At 35.8% G+C, this 15,415-nt stretch overlaps 1 protein-coding gene across 1 annotated transcript; it reads left to right on the top strand.

Annotated features, from left to right (window-relative positions):
- The first annotated feature begins 5,900 nt into the window (after positions 1–5,900).
- LOC107647581 (uncharacterized) lies at positions 5,901–6,386 on the top strand. The gene has a single exon (XM_016351649.1). It carries the CDS (start codon positions 5,901–5,903, stop codon positions 6,384–6,386), a length of 486 nt encoding a protein of 161 aa, XP_016207135.1.
- Positions 6,387–15,415: the final 9,029 nt, after the last annotated feature.

Raw genomic sequence — 15,415 nt, forward strand, 5'->3', positions numbered from 1 at the left:
AGAATTAGTCACACATCCAAGAAAATAAAAAAAAAAAGTGAAAAGTTTATAAAGATTTTATTCATTAATTTGACACCCAAATTTAACTGTAACCAAACTTATCAGGCCTTTTTTTTTTCCAGTCTCCAATTAATTTTAGTCCGCATTTCCATTTTTTTCTTAAAGGACAAAACCAAGAGTTGATAAAAGGTAGCTAACTGTTTAGTGTCCATGAACTAGCGTACAAATAGGCTTACTTTGATTAGTGGTTTACTTTGATTTATACATAACATATTCAAATCAATATCCATTATTATAATACTCGATCCTATAATAAAAATGAGGTTCTGGATTGTCATGATAGTAATGATTATATCTTTAACATATTCTCTCGTGTAATAGCATCTTTTAATATTATATTATGATATTATTTCTCTTAAAAATTTAAATGAATAAAAAGAAACATGTTATATCAAAAAATTCAGATTGAGAGAGTCGAATCACTTTCTAAGTTAAAATTTTACCGAAGAATAGTATGTCTCCTGAATGATAAAAGACAAGAAGGTTGAGGACCTTAACGCATGCAGAAGAGGACAATCGGAATCGGTGGAAAGAGTGCCAATAAATTACAAGTCATCATCATTTATCTTTATTTGTATGAAAATAAGCTTGAAAGAGAAATTCATCTTGTGTATATTCGGAAATAAATATGTTTGTCATCACATGATATTCCTTGATAATAAGTATATAGTGGAGACATTGCTTTTGTTGTTTTAGGAATTTATATAAACTTGTGTATTCATTTTCATGAGGCCAAATTACTTATTATTCGTCTAATTGTTTGTTGGTTTTATCATCACCCTATTAATATATTAGTTTATAATTTTAATTATTTAAGATTTGGCATACTGTTTTTATAGAAGGCTATATTACTTAAAATGTATATTTTTCTTCTTTTATATTAAAAGATAACTTTTTTTATTTATTCCCTGATCTTTTTAACTTTTCCTTTAAATACTAAAGTGTAAACCACCAAAAATGAGTTAATTTTTTATAAAATGAAAATATTATTGGTGTTTTAGTTGAAAATGGGTGTAGTGTGTGTATTTATAAATTGATGGACGTGACAGAGGGAAGCTTCAACATGCAGGGGGTGTGTTGTCAGCAGCACGCGGAGGGCGTGGTTGTCACGTGACGAAGTCTGCTTGCTTGGTAATGCAACACGTGGAGGGAGTGCTGAGTCAGCACGTGGGGGCGTGTTGACACGTGTCTCAATCTCGTTGGTTGGTGAAGCAATATGTGGAAGGCGTGCTGAATCAACACGTGAGAGCATGTTGCCACGTGTTTCAGTCTGATTGGTTGGTGATGCAACATTCTCTTCTTCTTCTTTCTCGGTACATATATTTTTTCACACTACTAACTCGCTCTTCTTCTTCTTTCTCGGTACAAATGATGCATGAATGAGTCACGAAGAAGCTCAATTTATAGAGCTTCCCTACGTCGCTGGTTACCGGGATAGAGGGACTGTCCCCTGCATGCAGACCGCCTACAACATGCCCCGGCCGCCCCTTCCTCCTGTGTTGCTGTAGGCTCCTCAGAAACGCGCGAAAACCCTACAACGCTTCAAGGATTCTAAGGCAATACGCCCACCGCGTGTTGCCAGGGAACTGTCATCCGTCTGAACCCACCACAACACCACGCTCCCCGCATGTTGCCAGGGAACTGCCACGCCGTTGACGCACCCTGTCACCACGCTTCCTGAGTAAAAACACCAACGGCGGGTGTTCCATATGAAAAATAATTCTGCCAAAAATGCACTCGTATAAATTTATCATTGACAAAAATGCACTCGAATTTTGTTATCAACAAAAATGCCCTGAAATAATTTTAAAACGTGACAAAAATGTCCAACATTAAATATTTATTCTCAAAAAATGCTTTAGAGATTGAACTTTGATGCAGTTTTTTGCAAGCATAATTTAAAAAATGAGATATTTTTATCCTTAAAATTTGGTGATTTTTCGCTAAGTATATATTTTTTTGTGATTTTTTGTCAACAAACAATAATACTTTTAAAAAATCACAAAAATATATATATATATTTAGGGAAAAATCACTAAATTTTAAGAATAATAATACCTCATTTTTCTAATCATGCTTGCAAAAAATTGCATCAAAATTTAATATCTAAATCACTTTTCATATTTAATGTTGGATATTTTTGTCGTATTTTTAAATTATTTGAACGTATTTTTATCGATAGCAAAATTTAGGTGCATTTTTGTCAACAACAAAGTTATTTGAATGTATTTTTGGTGTTTATTCAATACTAAAATATAAAAAATATATAGAGAACATAGAGACAAAAAAAATAGTGCATATAATAATATTTGTTAAAGTTACTACAAAAATTATTGAAAGAATAATGTTTGGCTAGGGAGAATGACAAGAATGCATGGAAAATTAATTAATTAAAATAAATAAGGTCACGTGTCTGAATGTGTTTAATTTGATAGTTGCATTTTGCCATTTTTTCACCTCCAATAATATTCAAGTCAAGATTCCCCAGCTTCAAGCTATATATACCGTTCCCTCAATTATTGGAGTTTAAACAGAATAAAATTAAAATGTGAATGAGACAAGTAGGAACCCCATGAACTTAACCCTTCATATGCTTTGATGAACACACAGACAAAATGGTGGAGTGAAGGGCCACCAATAAATCATTTCACACAACACAAAATTCGGAAGTTTGGAAAAGAACAAGATGATAATAACAAAAGTAAGCAAACAAAAAGCTAGTAATAATTGAAGTAAAATCACAAGGGAACGGAAAGTACCAGTGATAATGTGAGTGTATGTGAAGGTGAAGCTGTACGCTAATTAGTTAAAAATGAATAGATTTAGTTATATTGTATCCTAAAAACATATATCACATCAAATTAAAATTGCAACGGATTAAATTGGCCCCATGAACTCAAATTCAAACAAATTTAAGTTGGTTGGAGATATAGTTAGCTTATTCGTATGTTTAACTATTTTGTATATGTAATAATTTATTAATCAATAACAATCATTAAATAGAATTTAGATTTGTAATTAATTAGTTAATTGTTTGTTGAGTTAGAAAATACAGTAAAAAAAAATTTAAATTCAAATTGAAACTATTAAAAAAATAAATTATTCTTTACATATAAGCATTTTTTTAGGTTAATTTTTTTAAATATTATCAAAAAATGAGTGTAATATAGGGATATTATGCTAATTTAGTGTAATGCACCCATATGGAAATTGAAAATACAATAAAAAAAATCGTTAGTAACGATTTCAAAATGGACAAACTGCTACGAAAATGAGACTAACGATTTTTAAATAGGACAAAAAATATAGAAAATAGAACTCATAATTTCAAGTAGGACAAAAATGTGTTTGGAATCTATACCATCATGAAATCGTTAGTGCCGATTTCCTTTTCTAAAAATTTAGAAATTATTTAATTCATAAACGTGAGTAACGATTTGTTTGTTAACTTCTCTATATATAGAGTGCGTGAATGTAATGTCTTGCAATTCTCGATCGATTCTCCTTGTTCTAATGCTCTTCTTCTACTTCTTATTCTTCTTATTATTATTTCTCTTCTTTCTTGTGTGCAAGCTATTTTTTTATTTCATATTTTCAGGTAAATTTTTTTTATTCATTTTAAGACTATGATATTTAGTTAATTCGTTTTAAAAATTATAATAGAAATATAATTTTCGTGATCACAAAAATGAATAATAATATTAGTTTTAAAATTTATTATAATGATCAAATTTTATCTGAAACAGCTGAAGGTGTGATATTTATGTGTAATAATCCTTGTATATCTGTTCTTTCTTTTATGGTGTCGTTTGAAGAATTTAAGAGTTGTATTTGTCAAAATATAGATCCTCATATGCCAAAGAGGGTGACAAATATTTTATACAAACGACCTATATTAGTATTCAGTGGGTTCGTTCAATTTCAGGCAATGTGCATCGATGATGACACAAGTCTGCAAGAGATGTTCTCAATCTACTATCAAGCCCAATCACAAGTGTCTGTTATTGAGTTGTATGTGGAGTTCGAACAATTACCGAATATGGTGGAAGAACATGATTATGATTTCGATTGGGAAAGTTATAACAGTGACAGCGAAGAGGAATATGAAGGCAATTACGATGTCGTTGATCCGAATGCAGACGAGGAACAAGAGGACTGCACCGTTGAGTCGGACGTAGAAGACGTCGCAAATGCACTAGCAAGTGAGCATCCATTCGAAGAACCGTCTTTCATGCGCGCTTTGGATCTTGATGCCATGAATGCTCCAGAATTTTCAGAGTATGCCGATGCAGGTTTGTAGTTGCATCACACCGTATTTGGATTAGTACTTTAAATATTATGTTTGTGTATTAATATTATGCACTGTGTAAATATAGTTTGGCGGTGTTATTGTAGATCCACCTGTGGTCGTAGATGGTGAATTTGTCTTAGGGATGGAATTTAATTCCTGAGAGGCCATGATAAAGGCAGTTAAAGATTATACCATTCACAGAGGTGTTCATTATCGGATTTTTGAGTCTGAGCCTACGACATTTTATGCGAAATATGTGCAATATGGGCAAAGCTATGATTAGCTTATCAAGGTTAGCATGATGTGGAGAAAGTACTGTTGGGAGATTAGACGATACAATGGCAGCCATACTTGTACTAGGGTCACTATTTCTCAGGATCATTTGAAGTTGGACTCAGACACTATTGCATAAGCAATTAAGCCATTGGTAGAGGCCGATCCGTCCATAAAGGTACGATCAGTGATTGCAGATGTCCAATCGAACTTTAACTACACGATTAGCTATTGCAAAGCATGGCTGGCTAAGTAGAAGGCAGTTGAAAAAATTTTTGGAGGGTGGAAAGCCTCTTATGAAGCGTTGTCCACATGATTTGAGGCAATGGTGAAGAAATAGCCATCAGTAGCCGTCAAATATGAAACGTTACCTTGCTACTGCGGGGATGAATTGGCTCAGGATGTCAGGGTTCTAAACCGAGTTTTCTGGAGTTTCTACCCATGTATTAGAGCATTTAGGCACTGCAAGCCGGTTGTACAGGTAGATGGCACACACTTGTATGAAAAATATAAAAGAGCGTTGTTGGTTGCAGTTTCTCAAGATGGCAACAACAATATTGTGCCAATTGCCTTTGCGCTTGTAGAGGGTGAGACATCAGATGCATGGTTCTTTTTTTTCATCATTTGCGAACCCATGTAGTGACGAAGGATGGAGTGGGACTTATCTCTGATCGACACAAGTCTATTAGGTAAGCAGTTTTTCGTTGTGATGGAGCATGGGAGCCGCCAAGGGCCATACACATGTTTTGCATTAAGCACATAGCATCCAACTTTTTGAGGAAGTTCAAGGCACCGTTCATGCAAAAGCTTGTTGTGAACATAGATAATTAACAATGTGTTCTATTTAATATTTTATGCATCTTGTGGTTATGTTTCCAATGGTGGTTATCGTTGTGTGTTTTCGTTGTATCTTGTTTTCCAGGCTATTCTAGGATGGTGGCTGAATACGAAATCCGTTACCAGAGGTTGCGTAGTCGGGGTGAGGCATACACTCGCTGGCTAGATCGGATTCCCCGTGAGCAACACTCTTTGGCATATGATGGTGGCCATCGATGGGGTCATATGACGACAAACCTAGTGGAGTGCATCAACGGGGTGTTGAAGGGTGCATGTAATCTTCCCGTCACAGCACTTGTAAAGGCGACTTTTTACAGACTAAATGAGTTGTTTAGAAGAAAAAAGGATGATGCTTGAGACTTGTATTCGAGTCGGACACTTATTCTCAGAAACAGTGACCGAAAAGATTCAGCAAAATTTGATAGCGGCTGGAAACATCATGGTTAGTTGTTTCAATAGGCAGAATGAGGTTTTCGAGGTGCGGGAGATGCCCACCGATGCAGAGTATGCAGTAGACCTACGACGCAAGCACTGTGACTGTGGATATTTTCAAGTAGATCACTTTCCATGTCATCATGTTTTTGCATGTTGTGCAAACCAACGTCTTGGTTGGCAAGTTAACGTTCACGAGGTGTATCGGATGGATGAGATCCAAAAGGTGTACAGAGCTAGATTTAGGCCATTGGGCAACCCAATAACCTGGCCCGTGTACGGAGGGCCACGGATGATACCTAATCCTTTACTTAAGAGAGTTACCAAAGGTCGTCCCAAACAAACTCGCTTCTTGAATGAGATGGATACACAATCAATGCGAGGTCAAAGACGTTGTAGGCTATGCGGTGTAGAAGGTCACAGTCGTAGTAGGTGCCCCAGCGCACCGAACCTAGTGCACGCGAGTCAGACCCACCGTAGGTGTATATTATAGGAAAGACTGAGGGCGTACGTTAAAGAGTTTAAAACGACGTCGAGTCTATTATTGACAATTACAATGTACTAGTAATGAAGAAAAAGTATGCATCCAAGTTAAGCATTGATATTTTTAGTGAATATAGTAGTTTCTCAGAGCATGGTCATAAATAAAATTAACATCATGGCCATAGTCATTAACTAGCACATCAAATTAGAAACTAGTAGTTTCTCATAACATGGTCATAAATAAATTTAAAATCATGGACATAGCCATTACCTAGCACATCAAACTAGAATCTAGTAGAACATAAATAAAATTAACATCATGGACTTAGTCATTAACCAATACATCAAACTAGAATCTAGTAGTCACAAAATACATCGTGAAATGACAAACCAATTTGCTACACGTTGATAAACCCCATTTGTAGGGTTTATCTTGTATTGATTTTTGGGGATTTTATCAACTTTTACCCATATTTATTCAATGAAATAGCATGGTTTTATAACTTCTCCCTTAATTGTGCTTAAGAGTGAAAACATGCTTTTTAGGACTTAAAATAGCTAAATTTAATTCACCTTGATTCTATTAGATGCCTTGATATGTTTGTTAAGTGATTTCAGATTTAGGAGACAAAGATTGGATTAAGGGAATGAAGAAAAAGCATGTAAAGTTTGAGAACTCATGAAGAAATGATGGAACCAAAAAGCTGTCAAGCCTGACCTCTTCGCACTTAATTGACCATAACTTGAGCTACAGAGGTCCAAATGATGCGGTTTCAGTTGGGTTGGAAAGCTAACATCCGGGCTTCGAAACGATATAAGATTTGCCATAGTTGCATCGCGCATAGGGGTGCGCACGCACACGGTACGCGGACGCGCCGTTGGTGGCACATGACTCACTTAATGCAACACGTGGCCAGCGATTTTAGAAGCCTTGTGGGACCAATCCAACTCATTTCTGATGCTATTTAAGCCAAGGATTGAAGAGGAATCTATATACTTTAATCATTAGTCATAGTTTAGTTTTAGAAGTAGTTAGAGTTAGAGAGAGAAGCTCTCTCTTCTCTCTAGAATTAGGATTAGGAATTAGGGTTTGATTAGGATCTCATAGTTCTAGATTTAATTCAAGTCTCCTTCTACTTCTACCTTCAATTGATGATTGCTACACTTTGGTTCTTCTCTCTATCCCTATTCTCTTGTTGTAATTTCTCTTATTTTGTTTCTAGGTTTTGTAATTGAGATATTCTTGTTCTCTTTATTTTCTTTCAATAATGCAATTTGAGGTAATTCATGATAATTGTGATTTCCTTGATTGTTGTTGTTAATTCTTTACATTCAATTGTAGTTAGAATTCATTCTTGTTGTGATTGACTATACTTTTCTTTTGTGCCTTCCAAGTGTTTGATTAAATGCTTGGAAGAATGTTAGACTAGAATTTTATGTTCTTGGCTTGAGAAGGTAACTTAGGATTTCTTGAGTCACTAGTGTCCAATTGATTGATAGTTGATAGCCATTAACTCTAGCCTTCATTAATCCAATTAGTGGAAAGCTAGGACTTATGGACTAGGATTGATATAACTCACTTGACTTTCCTTTGTTAATCGATTTAAGGATGACTAAGTGGGAGTAATCCTTGCAACTACCATACTTGTGGCTAGTGATAATGATGAAGACCCTTGACAACCAAACCTTGCCAAGACCATTTTGTGAATAAAGTTTTCCTACCATTTACTATTCACATTCCTCATCCAAAACCCCAAAATAAACAAGTCCATAACCAATAACAAGAACACTACCCTGCAAGTCCTTTGAGAGACGACTCGAGGTTTAAATACTTCGGTTTATAGATTTTAGGGGTTTGTACTTGTGACAAACAAATTTTTGCATGAAAGGATTATTGTTGGTTTAGAGACTATACTTCAACGAGATTTTTATTTGTGAAATTCTAAACCGTCAAAAATCAAATCATCAAAATGGCGCCGTTGCCGGGGACTTGCAATGGTGTTGTGTTATTGGTTATTGTATATATGTGAATAGTGTGAATATCTCGCTTTTTTCTTTATTTGCTAGTTTTTGTTAGTTTTATTTTGCTTTTTCACTATGAATTCTCACCTTGGCTATGAGTTTGGTTCTAATTGTGTTGTAGGAAATATGAACTTCAATGATGACACTCATTATGGATGGAACCAACAAAGATGGGAGGAGCCTCAAGGAATTGATCACTCCTATTGACAACAACCTCCGGATACTTATAGGTATAATTACCATCCTAATACATGTCAATTCAATGGCTATGGTGACTCCTTTTGTGATGATCAAGTACCACCACCATATGCTTATGATTCTTATCCTCAACATGAACCTCAATCATACTCACAAGCCTTCCAAACACCAACTTATGATCCATATCCATCATATAACCAATCATCCATACCATATTTTTATGGCCATTATGAGCAAGAACCTCTAGAATCACCACAACCATATCAAGATTACTCCCAAGAACCACCTCAATACTCACCATCTCCATACCTTTACCAAGAAGAATCACCTTCCTACTATGAACCCTCTCTCCAAAATGATGAACCTTCCTACCCATCCCAAGCCCCAATAGACGATCCTCTCACTTTGTTACTTCAAGGACAAGAAGCTATGAAGCAGGATACACTTGAGTTTGTGACCAATTTGACCAAGGTGGTGCACACTTTAGCCCACCAATGTCTGAATATTCGAGGTGCTTCCGTAGCCACATGTGGAACCGCAAAAGAAGAGCAAAGCATGAGGGAGAGATTGGAAACTCCGGTGGGGGATATGGGAAATGCCATTTTGTATTGGAGCAACTAGAGGAAGCTATAATCATTGAAGAAAAGGAAGAAGTGGTTGAATATTTAGGAGATGTTAAAAGTCCAAGGGAATGTAGCACCATGGAGCACTCTTCCAAGAAGCTTGATATTGATGTTGAAGAGGGTGCGCAACCTCTAAGGCATACCGTCGTTGGAGACTTGGAAGAGGTTTATCAAGAGATGGATTCAATCATGGATGAATTCCTCTCTACAATGGAATCCTCTCCCATTGGACATGGAGTTGAAATTATAGAAGAGTGTGCACAACCTCCCATACCCTTGATGAGCAATGAGAAAGAGAGTGAATCGAAAGAGAGCTACCAAGAGGAAAATGTTGGCATGGTGTATATCGAAATTGAAGAATATGAAGAGGTTGACCAAGAAATGGATTTATTCATCAATGAATTTCTATCCAAAATTGAACCACCTCCCATTAGGCAAGAAATCAAAGTTCTTGAAGACAACACCAAGCTATGTGATAAAAGGGGAAAGGTTGAAATCAAGGAAGCTCGCAAAGAGGTGGAAATACACAAAGAAGAGCACAAGGAAGTAGACCTTGCATTGTCTAAGTGTGGGGAGGTCTCCCTTCCCGAGTCACCATCTAACACAACATTCAAGTGGGTAAAATTCTTATCCATAAGCTTTACTTTCTCGCTTGAATATGGTTTGATTGAAACGGATGGACAACTTAGAGCTCTTTGTGGAATTAAAAGCAAGAATGAGTTGTGTAGTGGTTGCGAGTTAGGAATTAGGCTCATTAAGGTCAAAGCTTCAAGGTATAGGAACGATGATTGGAAGAATACCACTTTGCATGGGTCTCGACGGAAGGCTAGGTGTGCTAAAGAGAATTCTATATGTCAACCACCCGGAAAGAAAAAGTATGAAGATCAAATTGAAGACCGGTGCGAAGATAAGATATGGGACCCCGGATCGAAGAATGAAGACCAACTATGGGGACTCATATCTTGGGTTGAACTTTGCTCAAGCTTGGTGAAGACGGTTGGATATTCTGTCAACCAATTGAGAGGCAAAGATCCTTGGAGATTCAAGGATGAGTACAAACATAAGCCACCATGACAATGAGCCCCTCAAAATGTCCAACTTAAGGACTTAAACTAAAAGTGCTAGGTGGGAGACACCCCACCATGGTAACCTCTTTCCATTCTCTTTTGGTTTTGTATAATAAGTGATTTGAGTTGCCATTGTAGATAGATTTTCATTTCATATTGATTTGTTTGTAAAGATTGGTTGTTAGTATGTTGTATTCATTAGTAGTAGATGAATAAATCCTAAAATCAAATTGCATTTTTGTGAATTGTTTGATATTTGATTGAATAAAGAAGAGTTTTGGACATTATAGAGAGCTCTTGGGCATTCTTTCTGCTTTTTGGGCAAAAAAAAAAAAAGGCCATCGGCGCGCTAGCACGCTGTGCGCGCGCGCGCACATTGCACTTCCGCAACTTCTGGTACAAAAACCAGAGAGTTGTGCACGCGTTGTGCCAGCATTGTGCTGGGAGCACAAGCTCATCCACGCGTAAGCGCGCTGTGCGCGCGCGCGGATCGTCCCTGCTGCATCCACGCGTCAGCGCGCTGTGCGCGCGCGCGCGGATTTGCACCCTGCTTTTCTCCTTCCTCCTTTCTCCTTCTTTCCTCTTCTCTTCTTCTTTCTTTCTCATTTTTTTTCTTCTTCCTCTCTTGAAAGATTTTTTTTCTTTTCTCTTTTAATATAAATAAAAAAAAAGGAAAATTATTTTTATAATAAAAAAAATAATAATAAATAAATAAATAAATAAATAAAATACTAAAAAAATTAAAAATATAAAAAAAAAATTTTTTCTCTTCTTCCATTTCCTTTTGTCTATTACATTTGCATACTTTTATTCTTTGCATTTTAATTCTATTTGTTCTCATTTTATTTTCTAAATTTCTCATTTTAATAATGGTGTTGAATTCTCTCACTCAATTGTTGAGAATTTCTTGCATTTGTTTTGGTGCTTCATGACTTGTTACATTAATTGTAATATTTGTCAACACACAAGATTAGTGCTTTAGTCCTTCCTAATTCATTACCCTTTGTTTTTTTCTTGTACTGCTTCATCATTGAGTTAGAATAGAATCAAATGCTTTCATGCGTATCACTAATCTTGTTTGTGTCAATTCTTATTTGATCTTGATGCTCAATATACTCTCCATGCTTTAACTTTACTCTTGCATCAAGTATCAGTTGATATGCCTTTTGCTTATATTGATTTCTCACTCACATGTTGTAGCTACCATGTAATAGAGAATCATACTCTTATTTGGCATTAGCCCCCGCCTATGTTCTATTTACTTTGATATCTTTGTTGTAGGCTTAATTTTCTTTCTTTTTCTCTCCTTTTAGGCTGGCCACCAAGAAAGGAGGAAACGGAAAAGCTTTTAAATGGGGCAACGAACAAGTCATCCGCACAACCTTTTGATGAAGCTCATCAATTGTAGCAACCCGTCCACCTTGCTCTTCTTTGCATGCACCGAGGGCGGTGCAATCTTCAAGTGTGGGGAGGTCATTCGACCGATCTCCATGGGTAACAATTTCCTTTTCAACACCAATTTTTTTTTCTTTGTTAGAGTAGCTATTGCATTGCATGATAGGTTGCATGTTAGTTAGAATTTGTACATATTCTTACCACTTCTTTCATATTAGGACTACTTGGTTATGGTGATGATTTCTTTTCCAAAAAAAAAAAAACTATGTTTTTAGGGCACCCTACCAATTTGAAAATTTTTGTTGAACTTGCTTGAAAGAATTTATTTTGGAACATGGTTTTGAGCTAAGAACACAAGCTTGTGAGATTTGAGCCTAATGGTGTGGTTACATCTTATAACCACTTATTTTCCTTCTTGCGTGTAATTGTTCTCTTTCTATGATTGTAATCTTTGATTTGTTTGAATCTATATGTCCCATTATTCCTTGTATTCATGCATTTATATGATTGAGGCCATCATTTCATTAGCTCACTTATCCAAATAGCCTTACCTTTTACTCTCCTTTGTTAGCCGATTTTGAGCCTACGCTTAACCCACTTGTTCTTATTTTAGCACATTACAAGCCTTAAAGCGGAAAACAATGAATGTCCGTTATTTAGATCTTTGATTGGCTTAGGCTAGTGAGTGTGAGTGTCATCTAAGAGTGGGAAAACTTTGGGACATTGGTTAGGATAAAAGGGTGTTTGTGTTTTGTATTTTTATATTGGGGAATTGGTACATACTCATGTATTGATTAAATATATAGACCTTATGCACTGATGTTCTTGTGTATAGTTTGAAAGAAAAAGAAAAAAAATGAAAAGAAAAAGAAATAAAAGTGAAAAAGAAAAAAAGAAAAGAAAAGAAAAAAATGTATATAGAAAAAGAAAGAAAAAAAGAAGAGCAATAAAGGGGACAAAATGTCCCAAAGTGAAGCTCAATAAGAATCAATGCATAAGTGTTGTGAAATGAAAAGAAAATGCATGAGTATGTGAAAAAGTGAGGAATGGGTAGTTAGATTAGTACTTAATTGTATAGGTCATTATATAGGTTAGGTGGGAAAGTTTAAGTTAATCAAAGATTCAAATCCTAAGTCCACTAGCCATATATGATCCTACCTTGACCCTAGCCCCATTACAACCTAAAGAAAAGACCTCATGATACATGTATGTATGCATTGAATAATTGTTGATTGTTAGAAGAAAAACAAATCTTGGAAAGCATGATTAGGGGAGAATTGAGAGAATCAACCCCAAACACCGAGCGACTAGAGTGCAAACACTTCCGGTGAAGGTTCGATGCTCAATTCCTTGATTCCCGGCTTTCATGAGCGTTCTTCTCGCAAGTCTACTTGAACTTCATTTTGATATTCGAATTGGTAGGATTCATGAATCGTTATATGATCTTGGCCCTACTTGTGCACGTATGACTTGGAGGATTGATTTATTTTTAACCAAGTAGGTAAAACCATTTTGCATTTAGTTGCATATAGTTTAGGTTGCATATAGTTCATTTACATGGAATAAATGTTGATACCCTTTGTTTCTCTCTTGGCTTAAGCATGAGGACATGCTTGGATTAAGTGTGGGGAGGTTGATAAACCTCATTTGTAGGGTTTATCTTGTATTGATTTTTGGGGATTTTATCAACTTTTACCCATATTTATTCAATGAAATAGCATGGTTTTATAACTTCTCCCTTAATTGTGCTTAAGAGTGAAAACATGCTTTTTAGGACTTAAAATAGCTAAATTTAATTCACCTTGATTCTATTAGATGCCTTGATATGTTTGTTAAGTGATTTCAGATTTAGGAGGCAAAGATTGGATTAAGGGAATGAAGAAAAAGCATGTAAAGTTTGAGAACTCATGAAGAAATGATGGAACCAAAAAGCTGTCAAGCCTGACCTCTTCGCACTTAATTGACCATAACTTGAGCTACAGAGGTCCAAATGATGCGGTTTTAGTTGGGTTGGAAAGCTAACATCCGGGGCTTCGAAACGATATAAGATTTGCCATAGTTTCATCGTGCATAGGGGTGCGCACACGCACGGTACGCGGACGCGCCGTTGGTGGCACATGACTCACTTAATGCAACATGTGGCCAGCGATTTTAGAAGCCTTGTGGGCCCAATTCAACTCATTTCTGATGCTATTTAAGCCAAGGATTGAAGAGGAATCGATATACTTTAATCATTAGTCATAGTTTAGTTTTAGAAGTAGTTAGAGTTAGAGAGAGAAGCTCTCTCTTCTCTCTAGAATTAGGATTAGGAATTAGGGTTTGATTAGGATCTCATAGTTCTAGGTTTAATTCAAGTCTCCTTCTACTTCTACCTTCAATTGATGATTGCTACACTTTGGTTCTTCTCTCTATCCCTATTCTCTTGTTGTAATTTCTCTTATTTTGTTTCTAGGTTTTGTAATTGAGATATTCTTGTTCTCTTTATTTTCTTTCAATAATGCAATTTGAGGTAATTCATGATAATTGTGATTTCCTTGATTGTTGTTGTTAATTCTTTACATTCAATTTTAGTTAGAATTCATTCTTGTTGTGATTGACTATACTTTTCTTTTGTGCCTTCTAAGTGTTTGATTAAATGCTTGGAAGAATGTTAGAATAGAATTTTATGTTCTTGGCTTGAGAAGGTAACTTAGGATTTCTTGAGTCACTAGTGTCCAATTGATTGATAGTTGATAGCCATTAACTCTAGCCTTCATTAATCCAATTAGTGGAAAGCTAGGACTTATGGACTAGGATTGATATAACTCACTTGACTTTCCTTTGTTAATCGATTTAAGGATGACTAAGTGGGAGTAATCCTTGCAACTACCATACTTGTGGCTAGTGATAATGATGAAGACCCTTGACAACCAAACCTTGCCAAGACCATTTTGTGAATAAAGTTTTCCTACCATTTACTATTCACATTCCTCATCCAAAACCCCAAAATAAACAAGTCCATAACCAATAACAAGAACACTACCCTGCAAGTCCTTTGAGAGACGACTCGAGGTTTAAATACTTCGGTTTATAGATTTTAGGGGTTTGTACTTGTGACAAACAAATTTTTGCATGAAAGGATTATTGTTGGTTTAGAGACTATACTTCAACGAGATTTCATTTGTGAAATTCTAAACCGTCAAAAATCAAATCATCACACGTACTTTGTAAATTTTTTTTACTGTGTTCACCACTTTTTTGTACTTGTTCGACATAGCTTTCTTTATCGCTGATGGGGTATATCTCTTTTGGCTGCGGCGGGGTGGATCTATCCTCAAATTGTAGCCTTTGTCCCGTTCTTGTTTTGCTACTGTTCCACTCACACCTGCAGACGAATACATCATATCTCAATGTACTTGTACGTAATAAAGGTAGCATAAATCACAATTATATCAGAGTTATAATAATACAGACATACACTACAATACCATCACACTGTAATAATTACAATTAAATTACCTCTGGTCGGCCTAGGTTGCCTATTGTTATCGTCGTTGTCATCATCATCCTCACTTTCATCTGAATCTTTTTACTCATCATCCTCGTTACTTGAGTCCATCTTATCACGGTATGGACCGGATCTGCATTGTGAAAACTGGTCTTCTTCATCTGTCTCCTGAATCGATAAATCAATGAGATTAAGATCAATTCTTGGAATATATGCACTAGTTCTAGAGTTGTACTCGTGACCAATA

This window comes from Arachis ipaensis, chromosome B6 (genome assembly GCF_059453495.1).
Source record: "Arachis ipaensis isolate K30076 ecotype BB chromosome B6, ASM5945349v1, whole genome shotgun sequence".
Classification (NCBI taxonomy): Eukaryota; Viridiplantae; Streptophyta; class Magnoliopsida; order Fabales; family Fabaceae; genus Arachis; species Arachis ipaensis.